The following is a 23,868-nucleotide window of genomic DNA, read 5'->3' on the forward strand; positions in this document are numbered from 1 at the left end:
ACGGGACTTTGAAATTTTTGAAAAATCATTAAAAAAAAAAATTTTGGAAAATCAAAAATTGGGCCACGAGCGACTGTGGGCAGTACATTCAGCCATATTGTCAAAAATTTCCAGCCGGATCCTATGAAAACTGTCGGAGAAGATAGACTTTGAATGAACCCTGGTCGAAAACAATAAAAAAACGAAGTTCATTATATCTCAGAGACTATAAGTCAGATATACATGAACCTGGTATGGTAGGTTCATGGTATGTCCTACTTATGTGTGAGAAAGAACCGTTGCTATGGACCCCTCCGTTGCCTATCAACGGCCGAAAAACCTCTAAATGTGGGGGTATTTTAACGCAAAAACAATCTGAAGCATTAACCCTTGAAGCTTGCTTGAATCATGAATTTTATTGTGCTTAATCCTCAGGTCATTCGCCATCGAACGGGCCCATCGCGTCAGGTTCTATTGGGTAGTCGACTACCCATGTCCGCCTACCGGCTTGTTTGGATGTTTGTTCGTTTGTGATCAGCATAATTGGTAGTAAACGTGGGCGGATTTTGACCAAACTCGGGTGGTAGGTACATCTTATGACCTCGTGCTTTGCAAATTGTGATGGTTGCTAGGGACGCTTTGGTTCCCTAGCAACAACCGAAAAACCTTCAAAATCGGTACTGTTTCACGCGAAATCAATTCCGAAAGTCATTATCCCACGTAGGGTTATGAAATGTGGCACAAATGATCTACAGTTGATGCTCTATCAAATATATTCCGTTTTTCGTATAAGCATTCATTGGTATAAGTTATCTATAAGACAACGAAACGTTCTGTGCCCATTACTAATATGTTATGCATACGACCAACACGTTATTAATACGACCAAAACTTTAAAAAAAAAACATCAAAATTTCAGCATACGCCAACGTTTTACATGCATTTTTATACGTTGCCATTGCTGGCTAAATCGTCAAGGTGTGATATATGGAATACTTTACCCGCAGCGCCCCCTCCAATTAGGGTATGCATGGAAATTGGTGAAAATTGAAGGCCCCCTAGCGACCACGTGAGTGCGTCGATACGAATGAAACTTTGCAGGTTCATGGCACTCAATGAGTACTACAACTTTGCCTCAGGACATATTGTCCGATTTCGCTTAGCTCAGGGGTCAAAGGTCAATTAGTGAAAAAAATCGATAATATGCGAGAGCTGGAGGTACCTTCACGCCAAATGCTACACCTCCTCGGGCTATGGTCGGATGGTCATGAAAATTCACACTAATTATCTGGAATACATTGTGCACAAACGATCGAGCCGGATTTTCGATTTAGATCTTTGTTCACCCACAGCACCCCCTCGAACTTTGGGGATTTCCGATTTCAAACCGCATTTTCAGTACTTTTCATTCAAATGGATACCGAGTAGTTATCAGGAGATGGAACTGGATGAGATTTGATATGCATAATCTTAAGGTGATTCCCCATCCGCAAAATGACATCCATTTTGCTCTATATCTTATACTTTCCATGCTCAGCGACCCATCGCCACCTACCGGCTTGTCTGTTGGGTAGTCGATCTAGTCAAAAAAAAAAAAATTCAAAAAAAATTTTTTTTGATTTGTTCTACCCTTATCATCAGTATTTAAAATGGCGATTTCAGTTAATACAATGGCGATTTCAATGAAACTTGGTTGGTAGGTTCATACCATGACCTAGTTGTGTGCAAATGAGAACCGTTGCTATGGACACCACCGTTGCCATAGCAACGGGACTTTGAAATTTTTGAAAAATCATAAAAAATTTATTTTTTCGAAAATCAAAAATCGGGCCAAGAGCGACTGTGGGCAGTACATTCAGCCATATTGTCAAAAATTTCCAGCCGGATCCTATGAAAACTGTCAGAGAAGATAGACTTTGAATGAACCCTGGTCGAAAACAATAAAAAAACGAAGTTCCATATATCTCAGAGACTATGAGCAAGATATACATGAAACTGGTATGGTAGGTTCATGGTATGTCCTAGTTATGTGTGAGAAAGAACCGTTGCCTAGCAACGGCCGACTACCCATGTCCACCTACCGGCTTGTCTGTGTGTCTGTCTCTCCAGAGTATAACTCCGTGGACTTTCATCCGATATTGATGAAAGTTGGTTATGTGTTCGATATCAATGTCTAGTTGTGTTTTCCTGGATGAGGGCATGCTACGCCCATTGTGGGCGAAGCCACGCCAAAAAAATAGCCATTTTTAGGGGGTAGTCAGATTAAAAATCTATCTTCTCCTGGGGAATTGACTGAATGGAATGGGTTCTTCGGTATTTGAATAGCAAAATGAATTACCTAAAACTTGGCGCTGCCCAATTTTTCATTTTCGTCCCAAGGTTAAGGTCACAAGGTCAAAAACTTAGAAAATTGCGAATTTTGACATAAAAATCATACGACCGCCCAAACTTTGAGAGCTCGGATGACAATATTTTTTATGCATAATCTTGAGGTCATTCCCCACCTAACGTCTTTGAACTATTTTGCTCTATCTCGAACACCTTGCCCGTGGCGCCCCCTTCAAGTTTGTTTTTATGCTGATTTCATCAAAGTATGGATAATCCGAGGAGTGCGAAATGCCATATAGCCTATATGACGTTATATTGTTCCTGGAATGTTCCATAGGAAGTTTTGCACCAAAGGTCATAATCCTTGACCTTTGAAGGCCACAAAGGTTAAATTTTCAAAGTTGCGGGAATCGAACTGGGTTTTCGACCTTCTTCGACGAACTAACTCCAATAAGCTATAGCACGTATCCTGTTTCCTTATTTTAATGTCCACAACATTGTTTTGTGACCTTTAAAGGTTATGCTAAGGTCAAATTTTTAAAGTTCTTGAACGAAACCGGGTTTTCAACGTTTTTCAGCTAATAACCTGTCACCCGTACCACATCATGTTGATAATTTTTATAACTTGGTCAAAAAATTATCACTTTGTCTCATCCTTGACTTCTGAAACAATGTACATCGTCAAATACCGCTCGTGAACCATCGTCGCCTTCAGACTTGTTATTATTTCGTATGCAGCCTATGGCTGCTGGTTGCATCATTGCTGGGAGCATGGTTGTGCAGCTGATGTTTTTTAACGACACAACAGGGGCTGAAACTCAAGACCCTAAAATCTTAAGCATGATGTTAATTGGCAATGTGTTCATGATATCAAATGCAAGCAAATCGGTACACCAATATGTTGCTACTTATTATTACTGACCAAAATTAGCTACTACGACTACTACTACTACTACTACTACTGCTAGAGATGTCCCAATGTGTCCCAATACACCCCAGTTTCCCCCACTTATTGGATAGCTTTGAAAACGTTCACCCCTAACGATTTGAGCCCGTGCCACTTCATGGGGAGAAGACAATCCTCTGTATGTATGACCTTATCAAGGAATTCCTATTGGCACGGCCGCATGGTCACTATCGAGCTAAAGCCAGATCCCTTACTAGAACTTGCATTGATCACATACCGGTGATTCCTACAACCTGTACACAGATGATTTATCAGAGCAACTTTCTCTCCGACCTTGATTGATAATCATAAACTAATTTCGGACAAATATGTGATGTTATAATGTAGCCGCTGATCAAAATGCGAGCCGGCATGAGTGTCCTGGGGAATCCTCTATTCACAGTTGTCGGTCGGATTAATTACGATGAAATGCCCTATTGAGAGAATGAACTCGATTTAATATCAAATTTTAGTTATCTTCACTTTGATATGACATGACCTGACAAACGACTCGATTTAAATGGTACTGACACAGCCCTAGATATAATGGGTCTATTTAACTTGTCAGTTCGTCATTTTTTATGACGATTCAACAATGTCATTGTTAACTGCATATTTTATCATCATCTTTCTTTTTCTTTAACGGCACCTTCTTGTGGGGTTGGCAGGGGGAAGTTTTTGGCTCAAATCTTTCACGAATCGGCTGGCCAAACTTGACGCTCGACGAAGTAGTTAGGGCAGCAATTTGGAAATTTGGTCATGGTGCTGCCGATAGCTCGCACACTTCGCGAACGACACCATAGGATCTTTAACGGCCACCAAGTAATGTCAGTAGATGGGACGCCTAGTTTAACGTCCATCGATGGACGGCACACACATTGATGAATCAGGCCGCCTGTGAATCACCGGAATGACAATTTCTAGTTGGATCGGGATTTGAACCCAGGCAAGACCGCTTAGAAGTGAATATGCAGACCTCTCGGCAACCCTGCCAAACCCTTTTTATCACCTTCACAGGACTTCAAACATGGGTAGCAACACTGACTCAATGAAATGTCATTTTATAAAGCTACATTCACCTACATGAGTCAACACTACAACGACTGTACTACAGCGTACTACCTTTTACATGGTCCCAATTTTCCTGGAATATGGGGTATCTGGAGTTAAAGTTTGGCCAAAGTCTTTCAAGAACCGGCTGGTTAGGCCTGACATTCGTTTGAAGGCGGCAAGAATTTCATTCAGGGTGTCACCAATAACTCGTCCTCTGTTCACGAAAGACACTGTGGGATCGCTAACGTCCACATTGCCAGCAGACAGAACACAGCATAATGTCCATCCGAGTGTGCTACCTCTGCACCATCCAGTCGGACTATTGACCGAGTTGATTGACTGTCTGTGAAATGGTCGTTCCCTTTGGGATGCCGTTTTTGATTGGGTGATGCATTATTTTGCAGCAAGACGTCGGACTGGGTAAGAATGCAGTGTCGGCACAGGTGCAGGTTTCAACAACCTCTTCAACTTTCAACAATCAGACTGTCCTGATTAGCATCCTGGTGTGAAATTATCAGAGCACATCGTCGGTTGGAAGACATGTTTGGCTCCATTCACCAAACCCAATGTATCTTCAGGTTTCACATCCTTCAGAAATCCGCACACAGTGTGCCCCTTGAAGTTATCTTCACAACACTGAACAACCCACTGTTTTTGCACGTGTTACAAAAAAAAAGTGATAACACACCACAGCAGAGTAAATAACACTGATAAATACCAAATGAGATCAACAATCGATAACTTGAGAACATGATAATCTTGATCCTGCAAGGTAAGTGGCAGTGGGAACCATATTATGCCTGAAGTGTGTTCAAAATTTTACATCACTTCACTTTTATTATACAGAAGTCACTGTGCTCATGGGGGAACTAACTAAACAGAAGGCCACATGATTACAGACTGACAAGGGTTAAATGATGGGTAGCACTCTTAACAACTAGAGGGAAGGATATGGGGCAACAGACATGAGGGAGCCAGTTCCACAAATGAGAGTATCAAGGAATGAAGGAATAGAGGTGAACATTCAGCTTAGAAATTGTGATAGAATACAAGATGTGGGTTTCTGGAAGAATGTGTATGACTGGTTGAACGGGCCCTGGAGGGCACAGGTGAGAGAGGGTAGGTGGAATCTGGCCAGAAGCGAGATGATATAGCAAACTGAGAGTCCACCAACCTGTCTGTGGTGGGCAAGAGGCACAACCTTGGACCCAGCCTCCTACCAGGAGATGTCAGCAGTAGAGAAAAGCTTTGGACTCCACCACCTCTTGTAAAACAATCAATGGTGAGAGACGGGCATATTTTGGCTGAGAGGTAGTGGGGAAGGTGAAAAAAAAACTTTATAACTTCTGGACTTCTGCTATTATACGGAGGACAACATAAACATTTCATTGTAACTGTTGATATCAATTACAACAACCTAAATAAAAACAAAGCGTGTGTTTAGTGCACTTTTAGTGATCTAGGAATTGAAGCTGGCCAAGCTTGGATGAGGATGGTCATTTCCTTGTTTTCATGCATTTTCTACTTCGAATCGATGAACATGCAAACATCATTACTACAAGGTTATCACACATCATAACGGCAAATGATTTGTAGATCTTTGTTCATGACTAATTATGGCATCCTGAGATAGCCATGGCAGTTCTTTGAACACGTTTGCAGTGCCCTCTGTTGGGTGCAAAGAGTAAAAGGTTTATTTATGCAAAACAATGATTCTGCACTAGAAATATTATACAGGGTGGACCAAAATTATGTACAACTTTTAATTAACGACAATAGTTTTTAGTTTTCCTCGATTTTGTTTGTTTTTGTCTTATAATACACAGGATTAGATGAATTTTTGTTTATTATAGAACAATAAAAAAATGTTTCATCAAGCAATATGGGGCGAATATCATGAGTAGTTGATGAAGTGCTTAAAGCAAGCATTGCTCGCTTGATGACAGCTCCCACACTGACACTGAAGCAAGTTGTCAATAGAGCTGGTATGTGTCTGATTTCTCGTCTGATGTTATTTATCCACTCCTGCAGGGTGTGGGGTTGTTTTCGTCAGTTTTAGCTTTGAGGGACCTCCATAGGGGGTCTTTGAGGGATTATACCCCAAATATGTTGTCTTGAAAATGCTGATCTTTGTTGATCCGCTGGGAAATGGCGGAGCAAAATTCGAATCTTTCCATCTTATTTATTTCGTTCTGATGTTGCAGTCACTGTATCCTGCACCATATATGATCATCGTGTACGATTCTGCCAATTGTCGTGTGAGATGTTCCCACCAGCTGTGAAAGTCAGCGTGTCGACTATTTCAGAGAAGCCCGCAAAGCTTTTCTTAAGCCTCTATATTGTCGGGTGTTCTCACTGACGGCTTTCAACCACTGTGTCCTTTAATTTGGGCTTTCACACTTCCAGTGTCTCTAAACTTTTCAACAATACGTTTTGATGTTTTTGTATTGTGGAATTCTTGCATGTGAATAGACCGAACGAAACTGCCTTTGTATCGAAACGTACTATTTCATCACAAAAATATGTCTCTAAAATGAGCGTCCACTGAGGCACAGATAAATTGTTCGACATGGTTGAAACTTTCTTCGAAAAATCTTAAAACCTCGTTCTTTAGGTGACGTGAAAATAAAAAAAGAGGGTCACATTAATAAAATGATAACAGCTGTTTGAAAAGTTGCACATCATTTTGGCCCACCCTAACAAGAAATTTTCAACTGTGATCATTTCTCATCAGGTCATAGTTTTGATCTTGTCCCCGATATATTCAAAGCATTATATATCTTCACATATATCATATGTGGGTTTGTCGAACAGGATGGTAGTACACTTGCCTTTGAACCGTCTAGTCTGAGTTCGATTCCAGACCCGACTGTACACTGCCGGACCGGTGCTTCTTATGTAGCGCGTTGCATCACAAAATGGGCTGTCCCTCTGATGGCCGTTAGGCTGGGTGTCCCATGCACTCACATTAGTTGGTGGAAGTTAAATGTCCCAGAGTATCTTTCGCAAAGAGTAGGCAAAGTTATCACTCAAATATTCTCCCACCTCCATCGAATGCCAGGCCCTGGCCACCACTTCGTGAAAGGCTTGGGACAAACACATTCTGACCGAGACCCCAAGACGGTGAGAATAATGTGGGTTTTCAGAATTATGAGTAGACAAGAATGCAAACAGCTTTCCACAAGCCCACTCTGACCTCGTATGATTTAAATCCACCACTTGCAGTCGTATTAGCAGTGAAGTAAGAGTAGTAGTAGGCTGTATTTCAACGTTTATAATTTTAATAACCAAAACTTCAAGAACAGCAGAGTGTAGAACCCAAAAGCACAAGCAATTTGAGGTTGTTTTGACAAAACTTTGCAATCAAATTTTTGTTTGTGACAGCTGTTTGTTGGTTTTTTGTTTTGTTTTTCTTTTCCAGCAGCTTTGCAGCGTGTGTGTTTACCAGCATCAGTCACCGATACGCCACGAGATAATTGTATGTCAAAGCTGTGGTCACATTTTGTGATACAAAGAGTTCATTCCATCTGCTATTGCCTTAACGATCACACAGGCTTATTGTGTGGGTGTTGTTAAAGTTGTTATCACCTGTGAAAAATCGATCATTCCTTCCAATAAAGGTGACTTCAACAATTATATTTAACTATATTACAAGGACATTCACTTCTTAGCCGTCTAGCCCTGGTTCGATTCCCAATGCAGTTATTTAGTGATACATCAGTGTATGTGCCGGCCCTCGGATGGACTTTAAACTGGTGACCCGTCTGCCGGAATTAATTGGTTGAAGTTCATTATTGAACCACGGTTTTCATTATTATCATTATTATTATTATTATGTGTATCCACGGTGTTCATTATTGAGTAGGCCAAATTATCATTATCATGGCCAAATTCCAAATAGCTGCTGTACCTACTGGAGGTTCTGCATCGGTAGCACAGCTGCAATCCCAGCAATGAAGCGACCAGCAACAATAGGCTGCACAGGAATTGAATGATGATGACCCTAAGCTGGATAATGTTGTCATGTGGGGTACATGTACGAGGTACATTCAAAAAGTTATCGGAACACGGTTACGGACAATAGTCCAAGATTCACCTCCAATGCACCTGTACTCCTAACTAAATACTAAATTGTTGAGGAAGGAAATACTTTTTTTTCTTATGCATAATTTGTACTCTGATATTGAAAAATCAATAACTGGTATGTCATGGGCAGTTGTGTGTTCCTCGTTCTGATCACTTTTCAAAAGCCCCCCATGGGAGCACTTGAAGGATTTTTCATCTTGTGAACCATGTAGCGCATAATCCATCCAATTACACCATGGTGTCATCAATTCTCAGAAGCTTCAAATGTTTCTGATTCATGTTGTGGCTTAACCAGACACATATTGACCCACTATGTTCATACAATGGCTCAGGAACTTTTGGTACCCCAGGGCATCAGGTCATATGTCGGGTTCATGATGCCGCGACTTATGAATCGTAATCAGTTGTGCAAGTTTGAAATGCACATTCTGTAATCTACCTTTACAGAAATATATTTACATGTACTTTTTGGTTCCAAGTTGGAAATACAAGGAAAAAATGTCAGGAATTTGTTCTGCTTGTCTTGACTATCATGCGGGCCTTAAGCTGTAAGATTATGGTAGATATTCATAGTATATGGTGTGTGTGTGTGTGTGTGTGTATGTATGTGTGTGTGTAGCATGCCAAGCTTCCCAAAAGCCTTTGTACATGCAGCTTCAGCCAATCTACATGTGAGTATCTTCAGACTTTATTTTGCATTTTTTTTATCAGAGACTAATGATGTTGTTGCTATGCCATCTGCCAGACACTGCTTCAAGTCCGTGAATGAACACAAGTTTAAAACAGTCATACACAAAACATGCCACATTCAGTTTACAAACCAGGGCGTGAACACAGACCCTTCCACGGTGGAGGTTTTATCATTCAGTTCCCCCACAGGATAGGCAGAATCACAAGAGACACCCGAGCGGATGTCGTCGCCCCGCACGTATCCTGGTCAGAATTGCTAATACCGCCGGTCTTTTAAAAACGAATGTTACCACTTTAAATATCCCCCAGGGTTTTACCAAAAAGCAGAGCCGAAATGAAATGATTCCTCACCTGGGTGGTTTGCGAAGGCGCATCATCACATGAAATGTGCTCTTCAGAAATAACAGGTTTATTTACAGAAAAGGCCCAACACCACAAAGTTAGGGAATCCTGAGACGAAGGATAGACAGACACAAATGCAAGGAAGTAAATAAATAAAATATACACACAATCAAACAAAAGCACTTAATGCAGGGAATAAAATCGAAATGGCCACAAGCACACAGTCATGCATTCACACACACACAATGGGGTGAACCAGGTGAGGTCTTTTAAAAAGGATACAGGTACTGGGTATCGTAACGGAGCTCCACCACGAGGTCTCCAGCCATGGAGCGGCGAGCAGGAAAAGCGTTCATGGGCAAAATGAATGAGGAAAGTGAAGCAGCAGGCAGGCTTTATGTCGGGCGGTCAGGGAGAACAGCAGGCCGTACATGTGGTAAAGAGAAGCCCAGACAAGGAGAGACAATTCCCAAGAACGAAACCCTCAAGAAGAAAAGAGAACGTCACGTGTACAGGGCTCAGCTCACGGCTTCGACTCCGACAGGATGCCATGTCCTCCCCATTGGACCAACTCAACTCGCTGGATCCTCACTCCAACTCTCCTGCCCCTGTGGGAGGTAGCTTTCAATCACATTCCCCTCGCAGCCATGCTCACATGTGCCTTGCTCACCATCCGAGACCAACCAACGGAGCAGGCGAGGGTGACGTCTTGCGAACGTGGTGTTGTCACGTCGTGGCCTAACCCATCGCGGGGAGGATAGAGGAGTGGTTTTATCAGCCGACACAGGGTAAAAACGTCCAAAATATATCCCCTTTCTTTTACCTCTCCTGGAGTCTCGTTTTGTACACAGAATAGAAACGAACACCACTATCCTACCGAATGTTTATGTCAACTGCCCCTGTCACGGCAGACATAATAACAAGACAACTTCACTCTAAACAATTACATGTTAGAGAAGAATGTTCTCGATTACTTGAGCACACGGACCACATAATTTAATACATACCCCCTCCAACATAATATACGTATATATGTATATACATACAATACATACGTACATACTGTTACATAAAAAAAAGGCAGGGGGGTCCATATAATGTAGTGGACCTTTGTGCATGCAAAGTGTGTTTCATAAAATTGTATGGACAGTGTGTTTCGAGCAGGTTAGATTGCCATTAATAGGGACCTTTTCGGAAAAGTTGTATGTAATATGTGCACCGTGAGGAGGGCAGTCACGATAACCTTCAGGATAGACAGGGTAAGGTTGTATGTGTGAAACTTCCCACAAAACAGGCGGGGCCGGGTGGAGGACTTTCTGAAGGCAGATAAGTGTTTCGTGCTGCAGACCATGGCGATGAGGGAGGCAGCAGAGCCGGTAAAGCGAATCTGTCGAGGGCAAGAGTCGGATGTTGAATAAATAGCTTTCGAGCTAGGTGAACATTCTGGATGGGGGAGCGGTACAAACACTGGGGAAAGAACGCCGCCCTATCTCGATCAGATGCCCCATCTCTTCTTTTCCTCCTTTTCCCTTTATAAGGGGTGAGGTCCGATGGCACCATGCTTCTGCTCTATCTTGACCAAGATACTCCTCCCATCTCAATCGCGGTCTACCTCTTTTCCTCCGACCTCGCTCCATCAACCTATCCACTCTCTTTGCCATTATCTCTTCCCCCATCTGCACCAAGTGCCCAGCCCCTCCCAGCCAGCATTTCACCAATCTCCCCGTCAAGCTCATCTGCACACCAATCTCCTCCCTCAGTTCATCCATCCTCCTCTATCCACCCTCTTCACTCCCGCAATCCACCTCCTGACCCAGTTGTTCTCGCAAACCTTCAGCCGCTGTTGATGTCTCTCTGTCAGTGTCACAGTTGCACACAACTCCAGAAACTTATCTTTCTATTTTTTTGATATCATTCTGTCTGCCATTATCCCCTCCACCCTCCTCCATGCATTCACAACCACATGAATCCTCCTCCATGCCTCTGCCTCAGACTTGCCATCCCTGATCACTGTTCCTCACAGATACTCAAACCTATTTCCTTGCCTGATCTCCTTCCCCTCTAACCTTATTTTCATTTCTTTCCTCTGCTGCCTGACCCACATCAACTCAGTCTTCTCCTTACTCATCTTCAGCCCATGCTCCCCAAATGCCTCCTTCCACTCCCCAGTACTTCCTACATCTCCCGCCCACTATCCACCACAACAACCTGATCGTCCACAAACATCCTCCCCATACTAACCCTCAAGCTCACTTTCCTGCTTACCAACTCCATCACCATGATATACATGAGTAAGCTAGGAGCACTTCCCTGCCTCAAACCGATGTTCATGCTGAACTCCTCAGGCATCCCAGAACCAACCACAACTCTTCGTTTTGTTCCCTTGTACATCCCTTCCACCAACCTGACTTCTGTTTCCAGCACTCCCATCCATCTCAGTGTCGCCATCACCATCTCTCTCGGGACAGTGTTGTAGGACTCCCCCAGGTCCACAAATCCCAATGCCATCTCATTTTGCACCTCCAACCTCTTCTCCACCAGCTGTCTCAGTGCGAACATCCCATCCGTCATCCCCCTACCCTTTATAAACCCCTGTTGCTCTTCTTTGATCTCAATCTCCACTCTTCCTTATCCTCCCATCCAGAATACTCTCCAGCACCTTTACAACATGACTTTGGAGTATAATTCCTCTGTATTTCTTTGCATGTTGAACGTCGCCTTTCCCCTTCCATATCAGCACAATTAATCCTGTCCTCCACTCTGGAATTGAACTCTCTCTCATACATATATTAAACAGACTCTTTGTCCAACTGACTTCGACTTATTCCTCTGCAATTATCATCTCTGTACACACCTCATCAATGCCTGTGCTCTTCCCTTCTTCATCCTTTTCAATGGCGTCCGCAATTCCTCCTCTGTGATCTCCACCAACTCCAACTTCCTGTCTACATAACATGGGAGCTCCAGCTCACCTTTGCTATCTTCTCGGTTCAACAGCTCTTTGAAATATCATTCCCCCACCTCCAGTGCTGCCCCTCTATGTCACTCGCCTCCTGCACCAACCTTAATCACTGCCCCCACCCCCCACATTCATGTCCTTACCATTCTCATCCCTGTCATGAGCCAATTTATATATCGTCTTCCTCCAACCATCCTCTTCCAACTTATTGTACACCTCCTCTTCCATATTATTCCTAACTTTATCCACAGTTCTCCTGCTACTTTCTTCTTCTGCCGATGCAGGTGCAGAAATTCTGCATCTGGCTGCCTCTCCCTATCCTTGATGTTTTCTATCCTCTTCCAAACCTCCTTCTTTTCACCAATTACCTTCGCTACCTCCTCCATTTACCATACCTTGTTTCTATCCCTTGATGATGCACCCTTTCCTGACGTCCTTCCACACAAAACTTCTGCAATTCCCCTAAATGCTTCTCCGTTCTTCCACTCCTCCTCCAAACCTTCTGCTTCTTCGCTAAGTTACTCATACATAGTCCTTGTACTCGATGATGACGTTTCCCCAACACACACCCTCCCACCAAATACTCTTCCAACCCCTGGTCTGAACCTCTCTCCTTTTCTTCATCCATACCACAAACATCACAGGCATGTGGTCGGTGGTACCATGCTCTCATGCCACTGCCTTACAATCTCCAACCCTCCACAACTCTCGCTTCTGTACCATCACCAAGTCCAATTCTGTTCTATGTTGTTCACTCCTACAGGTAATCTTGTGACTTCCCCACTTTTGAAAGAATTAATCAACTATGGCCATCCCATTTCATCGCCACCAGCTTTTGACCCTCTCTATTCCTCGTTCCCCAACCAAATTAACCAACACATTCCTCTTCACCCAGCTCTGCTACTCCAACATGCTCGTTAAAGTCCCCTGCAATGCACAGCATCACCTCCAGCTCAACCATTCCCACCATCATCTCCAGTGTGTCCCTGGATTCCTGATTCATTACCTCATTGCTTTCAGTTTGTGGCTCATATACCGACATAACACACACCATTTGCCTCTGTTTGAGTGTTGCCATAAATATCTGTCCCTCCCATCTTTCCAGTCAGACCTTTCTTGCTTGCTGATTTCTTCCGAAACTATTATTCGCATGCGCATGCAACAGCTTGTGTCCTCCTCCCAACCTCCTCGCCCTGTCTCTTTTCCATTTTGTCTCCTGCACACACACAACACTTCCAACCTCCTTCTCTGTATTCATCTCCACCACTTCGAACTTCTCACATTCAAATTCAAACGAGCAAGCTGGACCTTGCTTCTGAATCACTGCCTACCTGACAGAACGTGTACCAACTTGAATAATTTGGGACGTTCAGGTCATCAATCAGCAGCGCTGCCTGGCTGACCTGCTGGACCAACTACTCTAGCCTGCTGTCCCCATCCTGTGTGCAAGCATACACACCCACCTCTTTTACCCATTTCCTCCCCCACCTTTGTTCTCATTTTCACCTTCAACACGAGACTCCACTCCCCCACCCAATTTACTACTCCCTCACACAATCCTCCTCATCTTCCACGTACAATCCTCTTTGTTCAGAATCTCTGCCAAGCCTCACGCTCTCGGTCCACCAGTACCCTGCCTTGCAGGGCTGACCCACGAAGGAAAACGGAGCCAAGGCAAATAAAAAAGGACAATGACGTTAATGTATGTCAGCAGACATCAATATACTTTTACATGAATTACAAGGACATTGCTATTAGTAGACAAATGACAATCGGATATCATGGTGTACGGGACTTTAACCGAAGTTCCCTGCATCATGAACCAGGGGTTCAGATGGAAACGTGAACAGTCCAACCCACCTGGATGCAATGGTTTGTGAGGCAGCGAGTGTCTTGGAATGCTGACATTAATCTGTGTTATAAAACAATATGTGATGCATAACTACCTCAATCCAAAGCACAAATCTATTTGAGCAAAATTGTTTCAACCGCTCCATAACAATATTATGATGTTCACTCAGGATCTTTTGAGGCGTACTGGTTGAAGACCGGTGTGGAAGCACTTTCACTGGTAAGGACTGGATATGATTACTACATGAACCAGATTATCACAATCATATGCCGCAATAAACCTTGTGTGTTGGATTCACACCTTCTCTCGGATCTGTTCCCCCTCCCCCCCCCCCCACGAGTATGATCCTCTCGGTCTTTGTCTTTGGGGTCTTGGTCACACCACACACACAGGTTATAGGCCATCCCTTGAAGCGTGTCAGTCAGGTCAAGCCAGATAAGACCTGTGACTTGCTACAGGTATCATGTAAACCTGTACTAACGTATTCCATGGTCGGGTTGTAGGCGACTAAACCGTCTCCCCCACCAGGTTTTTTGGTGAGGAAGGTGTTTGGATATGGACACCAAGCAGGATTAAAAACAAAACCTGTCAAAGGGCGGAGGAGCTCCTTGTGAGCCAACGGCCATCCATATCTGTTGCCCAAATGTATCTGCGGACGTCTTCCTGCAGTTGGGTTACTTTTTATGAGGAGGTTGGTGGCAGGATTTGCACTCCGGCCACCGTAAAACGCTTCATTCCGCAAAACACAAAAACGCAAAGACATCTGAAAACCCACTCCGTGGGAGTACCTCCTGTGCAGCTTCCCTTCGCAGGGCAGTTCACTGGATGACGGGATTGGGGCAAAGCCTTCGGGACCCCCAATCCTTGATGATTAGAGGGAAAACATGGGGGAACATTCCGTGGTCAGATTGTGGGAGAGTGTGTCAGAGTGGTGCTGAGGTGTCGTCCACAAGATGGCGGTCTCCTTGGGTTAACCTGAGGCAGTCCCATCAGGTGGGTGCCTGGAATGTCCTATCCCTAAGAGAGGATGATCACCTGTCTCTGTTATCATCTGAGCTCAAGCGTTTGGACGTCGATATTGCAGCACTCTCTGAGGTTCAGAGACCGGATTGCGGCGAGATCATGGTGGGTGGTGACACCTACTATTGGTCTGGTCGCTCTGATGGTTACCACTCCTAAGGAGTTGCTGTTGCTGTGTCCAATAAGCTGACCCCAATGATAATTGAGGTAACACCGGTCAACGAGCGTATTATGAGACGAAGGATTCGTCACTCCTTAGGTGTCATTTCCCTGGTCCCTGTTTATGCTCCGACTGAGGCGAGTGATCTCACCGTGAAGGACACATTCTACGCCACGCTCGAGTCTGTGCTTGATCAGTGCCCCAGACGAGATACACTTCTAGTCTTGGGGGATTTCAATGCATCGACTAAAACTGATAGGGATGGTTATGAGACGTGTGTTCGTCCCCATGGGTCAGGAACTATGAACCAGAATAGCACTAAGTTCCTTGACTTTGCAAGAAGTCATGGACTTAGGGTGGCTGGTTCATGGTTTCAGCGCCCACAAGCTCATCGCTGGACTTGGTATTCCATCGCTGGCGGTGTGCCAAAGGAGATTGACCATGTCCTCGGTGATGGTCGCTCGAGGATGATCCAGAACTGCAGGGTCTACCGGAGTGCTCAGTTCCTCAATACTGACCACCGGCTTGTTCTCGCAACTCTGAAGTATCCAGGAGAATGTCATTAAATCCAGGAGAATGGTACCATTCTAGCCTCGGCTGGGTGTTGGCAAGCTCAAGGATGAGAGGGTAGCTGGGGAGTTTGTGAACAAGCTGAGTGGAGATTTGGGGGGCCTGGGTGCTTTGGGAGGTCCTGAAGAGTTGTGGAGTGCCTTCAAGACCACCGTCCTTGATGTTGCTGGTGGATGTCTTGGAAATTACCGTAGGACAAAGAAGAATTTTGTCTCTCAAGGGACACTGAATACCATTGTCCAGAATCGCAGACCCAGGCTGAATGGCAGAGGTGAGCTGTTCAGGAAGCTGAGGCATAAAACTGTAGATGCGCTAAGGGTGGTCAAGGAGGCCAATGTGCGAGGAATCTGTGAGGGGGTAGAGCATCACATGTGGTCGAGGGATTCTCGTCATGCTTACAGGGGAATTCGCACATTGCATTCATCCAAGCCGATCCCTCGGGGTACTGCAGTTAGAGCAGAGGGTGGTTGCTCTTGACAGAGGAGTCTGAAGTGAAGGCCCACTGAGCCGGTTACTTTGAGCCGTTGTACCATGCTGATCCACCAGCTGTCATGTTGGACGTCAGGGGTGTTACAATCCCTGTTGCTGACCCTTCAATCAACTGTGGTCCACCTACGCTTGAGGAAACACAAGCTGCGGTGAACCGGTTGAAATGGGGTAAAGCTCCAGGGATCTGTGGCATCCATAATGAACTTCTCAAGGCTGGTGGAAATGCTGCACTCGTGTCGTTGCATGCAGTTCTGTACTCTTACTGGAACACAGGCATCTTCCCAACTGACTCGAAGAGGGGCCTTGTTGTCCCTCTGGAAAGAGAAGGGTGATCGCCAAGACTGCACCAACTACCGATGGGTGACGCTGCTCTCAGTGCCGGGCAAGGTCTTTGCTCAGATAATTATTGATAGGATTCACTACCATCTGCTCGAGCACAAGTGCCCAGAGCAGTGGAGCTTTACACCAAAGAGGTCAACGATTGACCGTATCCTTGCTCTTCGTGTCCTCACCGAATGCAGAAGAGAGTTTCGGCAGGGGCTGCTTGCAGCCTATGTTGATCTCTGTAAATGTCTGATTCAGTGAATCAGGATGCCCTCTGGAGGATTCTTGGTCTTCGTGGGGTGCCACCAAAACTGATCGATCTGATGGCAGAACTCTACTCTAGTACTGAGAGTGCTGTGAGATGTGGTGGTACCATCTCTGACAAATTTCCAGTTGTTACTGGAGTTCGTCAGGGATGTGTACTTGCCCCCACACTTTTCAGCACTTGTATGGAATGGATTCTGGGGAGGATGTCATAGGGATCAAGCTGCGGCTCATCGTTTGGGAATGTCAAGATCTCTGTCCTTGATTTCGCAGATGATGCAGTCATCTTTGCGGACACTTTAGATATCCTTTTGGGGGCCCTCGAGGTGCTGAATGAGGAGTCGGAGCCACTGGGATTATGGGTTTCCTGGGTCAAAACTAAGATCCAGGCTTTCAATGACATCTTGGATGCTGCTGTCCTGTCTGTGCCTGTTTGTGGTGAGGATGTAGAAGTGGTGGATAGATTCACTTACCTTGGCAGTGATATCCATGTCTCTGCTGGCTGTGAGTGAGAGGTCAATAGACATCTGGGTCAGACCTGGGGAGTCATGGATTCACTGCATAATGGGATGTGGTGCTGCCGGTACCTGTGCGGGAGGACGAAAGTCCGAGTCTTCAGGTCCATGGTGCTTCCAGTCTTGCTCTATGAATGCGAGACTTGGACTCTGACCAAGGATCTGAGACGGAGACTTATTTCCTTTGGGACCAGGTCTCTTCGAAGAATCCTTGGCTATCGCTGGTTGGACTTTTTGTCCAACGAGTGGTTGCCGAGAGAGACTCAAATGAGATTTGTTACCTGCATAGTCCATGAGCATCATCTGCGGCTGTATGGACATGTGGCTCGTTTTCCTGACGTTGATCCTGCTCATCAGATTCTCTCAGCGAGGGAGTCTCGTGAATGGAGGAGGCCAATGGGCCGACCACGTGCCTCGTGGATGCAGCAGGTTGATCGGAATTTCAAGGAGATGGGGATGGGCCAGGCATCTGCCTGGGGGATGGCCAGACGAAGGCCCCTGGAGTACCGGCGGAAAGTGGACGCAGCGACGTGCTGCTCTGGCGTATGCTCCCATAACATACCTTGACGCGTCATTATAGCTGGATGTAAATAACAGTAATTGTTTAAGTGAATACATTTTGATTGCAAAAATTATCCTTTTGGAAAGACTTGGCACTTTTTCATAAGATTGTGGGGTAAAGGGTGGTGGACAGATTGAAGTACTGAGTGCACACAGAGATTGCTTGAACCCAAGTGGTATGGTGTTTGTAAAGAAGTAATTTCATGCTGTGGTTGACAACAGGATTAATGCACTACACGCTCGATTAGGGCAAAAACATTCTGATTAAAAATGGCATAACTTTGACTCCTCAGGAGGATTAAAAAGAAAACAAAGACGAGCATTGCTTCTCTTTGTTCACACTTTGCGGTGAGGTTTTCGCTTTTATTTGGAACGGTTGGAACGGTTGCCATCATGTGGTGCTTTTTTGTTAAAATGCATCTGGTTGGAAGTACAACAGGATAAATAAAAGGTTGTTTTTTTTTTCCACACAGTCCAATTGGTGGTTTGATAATTAATGGCTGTTTGAAGGTTTCGGTCTGCATTTCTGATGATGACAGCCATTACATCTCATCAGTTTAAAATGGTAACAGTTCCACCAACATCAGGTGCCGTTTCATGGATGTTTGCTCCCGTTCCCTTTGTGGTGACCTTAATATCACCTGTGTAAGGATCCTGTTGATTACCGGTGCCAAATTTCATCCATTATGAGTTATGTTATGGTTATGTTATGGGGTTAACATAGGATAATATGTGGTCATTGCCTCTCGCAGAGGTGTGTGTGTGTGTGTGTGTGTGTGTGTGTGTGTGTGTGTGTGTGTGTGTGTGTGTGTGTGTGTGTGTGTGTGTGTGTGTGTGTGTGTGTGTGTGTGTGTGTGTGTGTGTGTGTGTGTGTGTGTGTGTGTGTGTGTGTGTGTGTGTGTGTGTGTGTCAATAAATTTTCGATGTAAATGTGTACCATGTAGCATCACCTCACCACCTGGTGGTAGTAGCAGAAGGTATGACAATTTCCCCTTTTTACCTGGGCAACGTCCTGGGAAGAGGCATCAGGACGCACAGAGGGCAAATGGGTGGGGCAGGGAGCGGGACGTGAGGACAGGGAGGAGTGGAGGGGTGAGGGGTTAAAGCACTCTCTGCATGGGAAATTTGTCTTCCTTTTCTTCTTTTCACCAAAACTTTTTGGCAAGCACGGCAACTAATTAGTCCATCAGCGAAGTGATGTTGTATAAACTAGGACAAAAAGACAATTCCCTCAGTTAAAACATAATGGCATGCTTTAAATGATGTCCGGTAAATGAAAAAATCCTTCCGACAATCTTTCCAGCTGTTTCTGAAGAAGGATGGATTCCTTGGTGTTTAGATGATGAGGCCTCAAGATGGCTTTTGGTGCAAGCGAAGAAAGAGCTCATTTGTTGTCGTTATGGTTTCCCAAACAAGCAAACAAAATCCACTCCACTCATTGGTTCTTGTGTGAAATAAAAGTCATTATTAAATATTGACATACTGTGTGACTCCTGAAATAAAGGAAAACATCCTGCACAAAAAGGGTACTTCGTTAAGCGAAAACATGTCGTGAGATGAGCTCAGGGACCTACATAGATTGGCCAATAATAATCTTCACATGAGTTTCTTTTTATAAAGACATGGCAAATGTAAAGAAAAATTAACAAGTCACTACACTAACTCCCCCCGAGATCGATGACCAAAGAGAGACGGTTGATTGTAATTATTGAGACTTCAGCCCTAATTGACCGCATGTACAAATACTTGAGGCCAATGGGCATGTCTGCCGGAACAAGTTTTCCTCACATTTGATGCAGTTGTCGATGGCAAATAGGTTGATGCAAAAGTTGACTGGGCTGAACTTGGTGCTGTTGTGTCTAGGCTCACGGGAACAGTTGGAGTCGTTGCAGCTGGAGTTTGTTCTGCTTTTGTATTAGGATGAGTTGGATCAGACTATCGATGTAGGCTACCTCAAGTCGGTCTAAACTGTCAGTTTTGGACTTCCCATTGAAATAGAGGATGAAATATTTGTCCTTCCTGGTAATGACTCAGAAGGGGCCCTGGAAGGAAGGTTGCAGAGATGTCCTGACAGTGTCGTCACGTCTAAAACATCGGTATAAGACAAAATATGTTTGTGCAGTCATGTTGAATTCTGATGAACTCTGGTTGGGGTGTGATGTAACTTTCTCATTGTCCTTTACAGTCTGTTCACACAATTGCTCAGTTCCAAACTCATATGAATGTTAGTCAGGGTAATATATTGCCAAGAACGGCAAAATGTTGATACAAACACGAGTTAAGCTGCTCTGCAACCCAGTTCAGCTTTCACCTTGGCAGGAATGCCATAAAGCACTTCCAGGAGGGTGGAATTCAGCGATGTGGGTCTGCTGGGACTCTTTTATGAAAACTTACACTGTAGATGTAACCATTCAACAAGTCCGTTTGCAACAGAGTGATAAGAAGTAGTTCTAGTGCATTTACTTCCAAGTACAGTTAACTGCGTTGTCAAAAGTGTGGATGCAAACTGTTGTCCTCTATCAGTGGTGATCATAAATGGGAAACCAAGTGCTGCAACCTATGTGGAAATGAAGGCTTTGGCTGCATACAATCTCCAGCATGATGTCGGTTATTGGAATAGCTTCTGTCCACCTGGTGAAATGGTCAATGCACATGAGTAGATGCATGTGACCACAACATGGTAGAAGAGGGCCGACTAAATCAATGTGCAAATGATTAAAATGGGCATCAGATGTAAAGGTACATAACGATGTCACCAAGTGACGATGTACTTTCACTCATTGACACAGTGGACATGATCTGGACCAGTTTCTCAATTCTTGGTTCATTCCACGAGGACAAAACGATGAATCACAAGGTGCTGCATTGCTCTGATAGATTGGGCAAAGCATAAAATACAGGGTGCTCCAAAAAGCCCTGGACAACTTTGTTTGTTAATATTGTCGTGTCCAGAGAGTTTCACCCCTACCTGGATGTATGGCCAAACAGCTATCCCTTGGAGGCTTACAGTTAACCCTTTATGGAGATTAATGGTGCACACGGGGATGAAAGGTTGGCAAAGGGATGGAGGTACACGGGCTAGACTCGAATCCCACACAAACAGGCTGCACAAGTTAAATTAAATGGATAATTTAATGACAGTAATCAAATATGTACAATGATAATAACTCAAATTATAACAATGAAAGAAAAACATGAGGTAATCTACAGCCTAAATTCCTATTTGAGGCACCCCACACTCAGACACACACACAGACAAGGGATCATAATATAAAATAAAGAAAATAAAGAAATCCCTTTTCGTTCCTTCACTTAACTGAGTCCAGGCGATCTTTTTGCTGAGGAGGTGTGCTCCGACCGCGCCATGTGGGAAGCCACACCCCAAAAATGGCACCAAGCCGCTCCCTCGCAGCAGGAAACGTACGTCTGGTACGGTGTCGCTTCTTTGTTGACTGCGCTTGCCAGTCCCGCTCTCTGCAGAATGGCGCCACTCCCTTCGAAGATATACACGAGGCCTTGAGGTCTGTCTCTCACGACCAGCCAAGAGTCAAAGGCCAGCGTCTTGCTTAACGCATGGCCAATTTGTAGCATGACACGAAGGTTTTGTGCTGGTCCCACACGTGGGCAAACTCGCCTCAGCACGAGCACAAGAATTGTGCGGTCTTCTTCATTGTTCAAAAGATAGCCAGCCGTAATGCCCTGCTCTTTCAACCACCAATCCTGCTTCTCTCGCTTCAAGCCTTCATCTCCGAACGTGTCCCTCTCTTCCTAGAATGAAGTGCTTCCCCATTTTATTTTCAGCCGCGCGCCGTTCTCTTCTATCGCCTCCCTCACACCAAACTCCACTCGTGCATTCCCTTCTCCTCTCCCTTCAACGTCATGCCTTTCAAACATCCACCTCCGGGAATGGCTTGCTGGCACAAAACCAGGAAAGGCGGGGCTTCTCGCCTGCTCGGCATGTTTGGCTAGCTTTTGTTATAGTTGTTGTTATAAAAATGCAACTCCATCATTGTTATGTCTGGTGTTGGCTTAATGGTTAGGGTGGTGGGCTTGGGATCCTAGGATCCCGAGTTCAAATCCCACTTGGCTGTTGAATTAATATCAGGTGGGGTTGACTGCCTGTCATCCTTCTGAGGTCGGCAAAATGAGTGCCAGCTTGCTGGTATCCTGTGTTGGAGTGGCGACCCATCCAGGATTGTGCCCAATAGCCTAGGAGACTGCTTAAGCAGCACCAATGCTCTTCACAGAGTATGGTCCTGATGGATCATTGCTGGTTTGTAAGACAAAAACATGGGGAAAAGTCACAGGGGGGTAATTACATACTGGGGGAAATTATCCTTAATCTCGATCTAAATAACACCGCACCACCCCCTGTGTGGTGACAAGTAACAGTTACGCTCACAGTTTCCTCACTTAGTTTACATTGAGATGTCTCCTACACGTCCATGGGCCAAGCAACTCGATACAATCCCATCTCTCTGATGAAATCCCTTATTCTACCCCACAAATATAATATATTTAGTCCCACAAATGATACAATGATACCCTTTGATTTGTATGATGCAGAAACTCATAGTTTTCTTTATTTTCAGATCTGGTGGTTTAATGTAAAAGAAAATGGTGACGACAGGAGAAAGCTCAGTGTGTCGAATGGTTCACGGAGATGAGGTCCGACACACAAGTTCAACGTAATTTCCATCCAAGGTATGGAAGGAATCCACCATCACGGACTAGTAGCAGAGAGTGATACAAGAGGTTTAAGGAGACTGGAAGTTGTCAGAAACAGAAAAGTACTGGTCGACCAAGCACAAGTGCAACCGACGTTGAACAAGTGCGTGAATCATTTCAACATAGTACCAGAAAATCAATTTAATGTGCATCCAGATAACTGGGACTACCAACCACTACCATACACAGGATTTTGCATAAAAGACTGAAGTTTTATGCCTATGTGGTGCAGATTCTGCAGGAACTCAAACTAAATGATGGACCCAAACACAAGGCGTTTGCCTTGGAAATGCTCAATCAGATAGATGAGGAAGATTACCTGAAAAAGGTCATGTTCACAGATGAAGCTTGCTTTCATGCAACATGGAAGGTCAACTGGCACAATGCAAGGATCTGGGAATCTGAAAACCCCCACATGGTCAATGAACATATAATAAGCGATAGTCCAAAGGTCAATGTACGGTGTGACCTTCTCCATGACCGCGTTTTTCTTTGTGGAGGATACAGTGACCTCAACAATTTACATTAACATGTTGGAAGGGTTCGTCTTCCCACAGATTGAAGATTTGCAACCTCATATCATTTTTCAACGGGACGGCACTGTCCCTCATTGAGCCCGAGTCATTCAAGCCATCCTGAATGGAAATTTCCAGGTCGCTGAATTGGCTGAGGCGGAACAACTGCCTGTCCCCCACGATGACCAGACATAACCCCCCTTGATTTTTTTTTTTCTGTGGGGGGTTGTCAAAGATGTTGTCTACAATACCAAGGTGATAAACCTGCAGGGATATTCGTTCTCGGATCACAGCTGCATGCGCACTGGTGGATGCAAACGTGATGAGCCAAACATGGCAAGAACTCAAGTACTGCCTTGATGTCCGACGCACGACAAACCGAGCTCACATTGAAGTGTATTGATGGTGTGCACAAGACCTTATGGGTTTTTGTATCATTATATCAGTATCAACCAAAGGGTATCATTATATCATTTGTGGTTCGAAA

At 44.6% G+C, this 23,868-nt stretch overlaps 1 protein-coding gene and 1 long non-coding RNA gene across 4 annotated transcripts in view; one reads left to right on the forward strand and one right to left on the reverse strand.

Moving 5' to 3' along the window:
- Positions 1-23,868, forward strand: part of LOC147034914 (sodium/potassium-transporting ATPase subunit beta-1-interacting protein 3-like) — a 512,142-nt gene that overhangs the window by 474,635 nt on the left and 13,639 nt on the right. Inside the window, exons 6-7 of one of the 3 annotated variants that reach the window (XM_085891093.1) lie at positions 9,012-9,063; positions 14,405-14,454. The exons of the other annotated variants lie outside the window; for them this stretch is intronic. Coding sequence (XP_085747219.1) covers positions 9,012-9,063; positions 14,405-14,414 — 62 coding nt within the window. The 3' untranslated portion in view covers positions 14,415-14,454. The remainder of the gene's footprint in view (positions 1-9,011; positions 9,064-14,404; positions 14,455-23,868) is intronic. 3 annotated transcript variants of the gene reach the window in all.
- The window catches only part of LOC147034916 (uncharacterized), a 70,050-nt gene that overhangs the window by 38,173 nt on the left and 8,009 nt on the right, over positions 1-23,868 (reverse strand). The window contains exon 2 of the long non-coding RNA XR_015060738.1: positions 9,434-9,532. This is a non-coding gene — a long non-coding RNA (uncharacterized LOC147034916). The remainder of the gene's footprint in view (positions 1-9,433; positions 9,533-23,868) is intronic.

This window comes from Eptatretus burgeri, chromosome 1, assembly GCF_056783735.1.
Source record: "Eptatretus burgeri isolate ZD-2024b chromosome 1, Ebu_testis_v1, whole genome shotgun sequence".
Classification (NCBI taxonomy): domain Eukaryota; kingdom Metazoa; phylum Chordata; class Myxini; order Myxiniformes; family Myxinidae; genus Eptatretus; species Eptatretus burgeri.